This window comes from Urtica dioica, chromosome 11 (genome assembly GCF_054948205.1).
Source record: "Urtica dioica subsp. dioica isolate 48M chromosome 11, U.dioica_male_clone48M_v1_H2, whole genome shotgun sequence".
Taxonomy (NCBI): domain Eukaryota; kingdom Viridiplantae; phylum Streptophyta; class Magnoliopsida; order Rosales; family Urticaceae; genus Urtica; species Urtica dioica.
In genome coordinates this window covers 10,359,617-10,366,004 of record NC_142766.1, presented here as the reverse complement: position 1 = coordinate 10,366,004, position 6,388 = coordinate 10,359,617, and the positions used below count along the sequence as shown (strand labels likewise).

General features: G+C 36.3%; 1 protein-coding gene across 2 annotated transcripts; it reads right to left on the bottom strand.

Annotated features, from left to right (window-relative positions):
* Nucleotides 1-261: 261 nt before the first annotated feature.
* Nucleotides 262-5,452, bottom strand: LOC149381127 (5'-3' exoribonuclease 3-like). Of its 2 annotated transcripts, none has more exons than XM_089601143.1 (23): nucleotides 5,067-5,452; nucleotides 4,854-4,959; nucleotides 4,595-4,671; nucleotides 4,325-4,516; nucleotides 4,125-4,244; nucleotides 3,980-4,042; nucleotides 3,763-3,861; nucleotides 3,509-3,679; nucleotides 3,344-3,421; nucleotides 3,113-3,253; nucleotides 2,902-3,018; nucleotides 2,674-2,769; nucleotides 2,495-2,590; nucleotides 2,316-2,386; nucleotides 2,104-2,232; nucleotides 1,917-1,990; nucleotides 1,777-1,817; nucleotides 1,595-1,669; nucleotides 1,380-1,516; nucleotides 1,240-1,302; nucleotides 1,073-1,148; nucleotides 915-985; nucleotides 262-829 (listed from the first exon to the last, which is right to left on the bottom strand). In XM_089601143.1, the coding sequence occupies exons 1-23, from the start codon at nucleotides 5,265-5,267 to the stop codon at nucleotides 457-459; spliced, it is 2,667 nt and encodes an 888-aa protein (XP_089457269.1). In that variant the 5' UTR covers nucleotides 5,268-5,452; the 3' UTR covers nucleotides 262-456. The 2 variants fall into 2 exon arrangements, with proteins under 2 accessions (XP_089457269.1, XP_089457270.1); XM_089601144.1 differs by having other exon boundaries at nucleotides 262-826.
* Nucleotides 5,453-6,388: the final 936 nt, after the last annotated feature.

Genomic DNA, 6,388 nt, shown 5'->3' with positions numbered 1-6,388 from the left:
ATTTAATTTCTTTTTTCTCACACCGCTTATTCTAATTTCAATGATTTCATTTTTTATTCTGTTTATAATTCCGTTTTAATCAATGTTATTTTTACAAATAAAAAGCATTTATTAACTCTTGGTCAATATTTAGTAACTATGCTAGAACTCTATATTTAACTACAGAATTATTTTATACAGCTAGGTGTATTTCGAAATGATAATTATATACAATTTAAAAGGTGTAAAAATATCACAACTATATAATTCAACTTATGTCACAGAGGAGGTCATCCAAAAAAAAGAGTCTACGTGGTGGCAAACGCAAAACATCTCTAGAAAGGAGAGGATCACAAAATCCATTACAAATGCACTACGTACCTATTTATATACTACTCACAAAATGCACATCAGATTCCTTCTTCCTACAAACGGAACTTTTCATTTACCATACCAAAAAAGAATACATCTCATTATCTATCCCCTTTCCCTCCATCGATTCGATCCATACGTACCCGATGCCATATCGGTCGATTCACGTCCTCGATATCCACCACCGGATCTACCATATCGGTGATCTGAAATCCCACCTCTAAAGCCGCGAGAGCTTCGATTCCCCATCCACTCATCTCTCGGATTGTAATAAGCCTCTCGACTTGGTTCTCCTCTGCCTCTTGTACTCCATCCAGACCCACCACCTCTGTGCACATGCTGATCATATGAAGAGCTGTTTTCAATGTCAAATCTCGGCCTTGTTCCCCTTCTCAATCCTCGTCCACGACCGAATGCTCCGCGAGAATCTGCGATTCTACATGACCCTCTAAAACGCTCCTCGATGTTCCTATGGCTACTGTTTTCCATTCATAGTTTAGTAGATTAAAGTTAGATTACGCAAATGATTAATAAAAAAATAGAGCAATCCGTGCTGCAAGTACTTGTAAGGCGGTATGTTTCCATAGTACTCGTGCCATAATGGCGTTTCTTCTATATCGTCATCTGTAATCGTCTGAAATAAAATAAGAATATAAACACCAAAGTTACACATTGAAGCCAATTTAGAAGAGAGAACAAAACGGGACAAGAAATCTGATACCGTTTCGGGGTATTTTACGCCCTGGAGTGTGCGAGTAACGTGTGGACTGTACTCAGGTAGTTCAAAGCCCACACATCTGAAACCGATATCATATCTTTTAGCGCAAAGTCTATAAATCAAAAGGCGAAAGTAAATCGATTTGAATAGAGTGTTTATGTGTAGCTTACAAGACAGGGTCTTCTTGATCGGCAACCGTGTGGTAACGACGAACAGAACCAAAGATTTCATCGCTGAGGAACATGGATTAGAATTGGCGTCAGAAAGAAAAAAAAAACCCCAGATAAAAGGTAAAGATTGAGAGACCAGCCTTTCCAAAGTTATTTTGTCCCTGTTCATGATGTCGTTTTGTTCCGCGGTGATTGACAAGATATTAGAGGCCATGTTGTGTGTGCGCCGGATTAACAATCGATCAAGCTTTTGTGTATTCCGATCAACCTCTTCAACCTGAACGATCAAATTAGAGTATCAACTGACCCGAATTCTTATTTGTTTCTATTACTCCCAAGTGTTGGCATGTCATACCTCAAGATCGCTTTCTAACTTCTTAGTTTCTGTACGAAGGCGTGTTTCGTCTATGAATGGGAGCTTACAAACTCTCTTATGGACACACAAGAAGAACGATACTAAGTGAAATTATAGGGTTGTACATATAAATTTATTTGTGATTATAGAAAAGTAGGATAATGAATTTGAGACTAGCAGACCTGCCACGTGAATCTCTTTCCATCCATATCGATTTCGAAGTCTAGAAACCACAAGTGAGAAGTCAGTCCATTTCAACTCTACTTTTTCTTGATTGATGAAGAATAACGTAAAAAAGTAAAAAAAGAATGTGTGAAATCACCTTCAGGGTAAAAGTCGATGATCGGGCTATCCTCGTTCATAAGAGCCTGGTACGCCTTTGGAAGAGCACAAACACTACAAACACCAATGACAATAAAAGGGAAATAGAAAAACAAATTCCACGAATCATCCCGTATAAGCCGTTCTTGATACACGCATTTGAAAGAAAAAAAAACATTAAAGTTCACCTTCTCGGCGGAAGTACGCTCAATAGTTGATCGAAAGGTGTGAACGGAAGATCTTTCTGAAATCTTACTTTGGTCTGAGACAATCCCTTGAGATCAGAAAGAAGTGGTCCGTGATAATATGGATAGTGCCTAATATCATCATCAAACATATACTTAAGTCAGTGATTGATGACATAATTCTTCTGTAATTCTTCTTCCACCATGTGTCTTACCATGTCCACGATGGCGGACCAGCAAAGTAGTAGTGAAGTACCCAAAGTAGTCCTTCGGTATATTTCACAACCTACAAAAAATGGAATGAAAATTACTAAAAGATGCAGTAATAGATACGAGAGAGCCTAAAAACAATGAGTAAGCTATTTTCAAATTAAGAGCCTATAAAGAAACTTACAATTTTCTTCCTTGTACTTTCTATCTCTCCTGGTTCTGCAGCACCAAATTTTTCTCTGTAATATCTCTCTTTAAAACCAGGAGTACCGAATTTCACCTTTGGGTAAAAATCAGTAAAAACATCATTATATTAAGGCTTCACATAAAGGACAAAAAAAAAACCCTAAGAAAAGAGGTTACCATATCATTTCCGAAACCTTGACTTTTGAACATATCGGATTTCCTACGAAGATTACATTTCACCTTATCCTTGAGTTCCTTGGTGTTCTTTAGCTTCTGAAAATCCATGTGAACACAGAAAAATTGAGATCAACTAACCAACAGAGCTTAAGCGGAGTTACCGATAGATTGATTAGTGTCATGGACAAATTTATGAAACATTTTGGCAAAAAATCATTAGTTAATTACTTCAGCATGTATGGTATCTGGATCTGCACAAGCCAAGCTGCTCATTGGGACCATGGATTTATTTTGTTCTTTCTTTGGCATTGTTGAATCGCTCAAACCATCTTCGCCTTCGTTCACCTGAGAATTAGTCGACAAAACAAGGTAAATCACTATGCATGAAGGTGTTAATCAATTTCATTTTCAATTAAGAGTACATAATTTAGATACGCACAGGCTCCGAGCATATGTGTCTGAGTTTCCTCTCAATCAGCCTTGATCTTTTGGCGAAAATCTTCTCCTCATACGTACCGACCGATAGAATGAATTTTTCGACTCTCGATAGTTTGATGTAACCATCTTTCTTGTCATCGACCTGGTTTCAGATGAGCTCATCAAGTATGAGTAAATCATTCCACGTCACAATATAATAATAATAATCTGACAAAACTTTGTATATTGTTACCCGAGTCATGTCAACCAAATAGCCCCCAATTGTCTTCATTTCTTTCTTGTACACAGACATCAACAAGTCAATCGCATTCTACAGAAGAAAAGGAGGAGGAAATTAAAAACAAATTATTGTGATGTGGTGCAGTGTTATATGTGCAGCGGAAACACGAAACAGAACCTCGTGAATAGACAGCGATGGCGTGTGTGGAAGAAAGTCGTTCCCGACAAAGAAGCACATGAAGATAAAGTCATCAACGATCCTCTCGAGGTCGAACTCGAAACCCTCTGGTGGATCGGGTATTCTCATGTCAAGGCTCAGATATTCCCTCAGAATCCACGCATGAAGTAGCTGAGAATTACATCAATAAACCATATTGAGAAAAACAAGAACAAGATCATTATTGCTTGCAGAGCAAGTTTCGCGGCGAAGACCTGATATGATTTTTGAGGAACAATCGATCCCTTGTTTTCTTCGGGGCTCAGCCCGCTTGACTTCATCAAAGAATCGTTCTGCTCTTGAACAAGCATATCCTTGATACAAAAAATTTGAAAGAAAAAAAATAATACTAAGAATAATTCCTTCAAATTATCGTAGTTCCGAAGTAAATATAAACTCCCTCGACTTTTATTTACCAAAAGAAAATCAAACCTCTCTTAAGATTGAAAAATGAATTTCGTGCGTGGCCAAAGCAAGCATTATAAGGTCCGCGTCCTGAGTGATTAAAAACCAAGATTTAAAATCTAATTAAGCTATGCCTTAATTTTGTTTTTAAGATGACAATATATATACTTACAAGTCCGTACAGGCAGTGTCTAGTGTTCGGATCATAAGAAAGCTGATTTCGTTGGCTACGAATAAAAGACATTACTTTATGCTCTCCTTCTCCGGGAACATTTGAGTCGGAAAGAATTACCTACAAAATCAATGAAAAAAAATATAACTAAATATAAACAATTGATCGGTAAGTATAAACATTAATAGACGATAAAGTACCTTGACATTTTTCCAGCCCAAATCATTGTTTAATCTGGAGTCAATGTAGCTTTTCAGAGCCTTTGATAATCTGTCCATGAATTCGGTGCCAGGAGTGATTATATTTGAATCCGATGTTTCGGATTCTTCTCGAGGGAGAACTAATTTACCTTCACTCTCAAATAATTTCTTCACTCGCGATTCTTCTTCTTCCTATCAAGAATGAAAAAACATATATATATATATATTGATAAATTTGACCGCAAATAAAAATTCAAACGAAAAACTCACCTCCAATTCTTTATCTTTTGCCGTGCGAAATCGCCTGCCACGTTGTTGGTTCATCTTTGCTCTTGGAGCAACTCCGTCTACATTCATAAATATATATATATATATATATATATATGATGAATAGTTCAGGTTTTAACTTGAATAAGCTTATTATTCAATTACACCAATTGATTTAAGGACCTTAGCTTGGTAGCAAACAAGAGTAACTACAAAAGCGAGAAGTGGTATGAAAATCCAAAAAAAAAAAAAAGTTGAGTACCTATTGCCATGTATAAAAGCTTCCTCGGTCTTATTATACCGAATATCCGATCAATATATCTAAACATGTTACTAAACACGTCTTCAAACGTTCTGGGTGGCGAAATCTATAACACGGGATAGAATAAATAAAAAGTATATTAAAATATGCAACATAAAATGAAAATATAAAAAATAAAAAAATAAAAAAAAAAAATTATGCAAAGATGTATACGGAGTCATTATCATCTTCGGGATGAAAACAAGGATGAATGATTCCATTCATATCAAGATACAGATTGTCAAACTCAAACCCGTTAGGGTTTGGTAAGCTTGTGTCTAATAAGCCATCGTGATCTTCTCGCTCTTCAATGGCGTTTGCCACGATCTTTGGGTACTTTTTCACTAACCACCTGTAAAATGAAGGGACTCCCATACTTAGTAACAAGAAACTTCTTTCCAAGATCGCTTCGCTCTCCAACTCTTTGTCGAAATGTAACTGTATCCCAATGTTTTCGTTACGAAACCCACTTCGATAGAAGAGAAAGTGGACAAAATTAGAGCCCTTTAACTTTAAATAAAGTTCTAGTATATAGAGAGACCTCCTGAGATATCCTAGATTGTACTATTATAGCCATCTATATAACTTTGAATAGTTGAATTGACACCACTCTTTGGAAATCGAGTCCAAGTCGTCTCGTCACATTTTTTTCGAACTTGATTAGAAAGATTTAAAAAAAATGTACGAGTTTCTATTTTGCAGTTCCTATTTATATGATTTTGTTCAATGAATAAGAGGACACATGTGATTCACTTGGTGTGTAGATACTTTGCCCTGTGATATTTTAAAAAAGGTACATTATTGTGCAAGATATATGAATGCAAATACATCGACTATATTTAAGGAAATAATGAAAAAATAAATAATATTGCAATGGCATCGTGGCTAAAATTCTAAACGACTTGTTTGTCACAAAAGGAAAAAAAAAAAAGGTGAAGAGAAAAGGGCGGTGCGGCTCTGCCAATTCGATTGTTTAGTTTTCCCTGGTTCCCAGAATATAATCATTGTCTGTATCTAGATATGAGATTTCCCCGCCACGTCTCATATTTTACGAGATATAAGACTTTTAAAACTGTCAAAAAAAGTATCGAGAAATCCCAAAATAATTTTTTTAATGGACCGAGATGTCCCACTCTAGTCTCCCACCCGAAACATCTTTTTGAGCTTAAAAAAAAAACCAATACATAGATGTCAACATCATCTTCCAAAATCACATAACATACCAATAACAAACTCATGCTTTTAAACAACAAAAACTTCATTATTTCAAGACGAAAAACTTTTTTATACCCGGAAAATGAAAAAAAAAAAAAAAAACGAATCTAGGGTTTTATTTCGTGGATTGCAACTTCTCTTTTTTTGGGCTGACATTCGGAATGCTCCTCCGACAATAACTGAGCTCCTCCGACGACTTTTTTGAGCTGTGTTCACGAGTTTTCTCAGCTTTGACGAAATGGGGGAGAGTGGGGTAGAGAGAGAGAGAAGATCTGAACGAG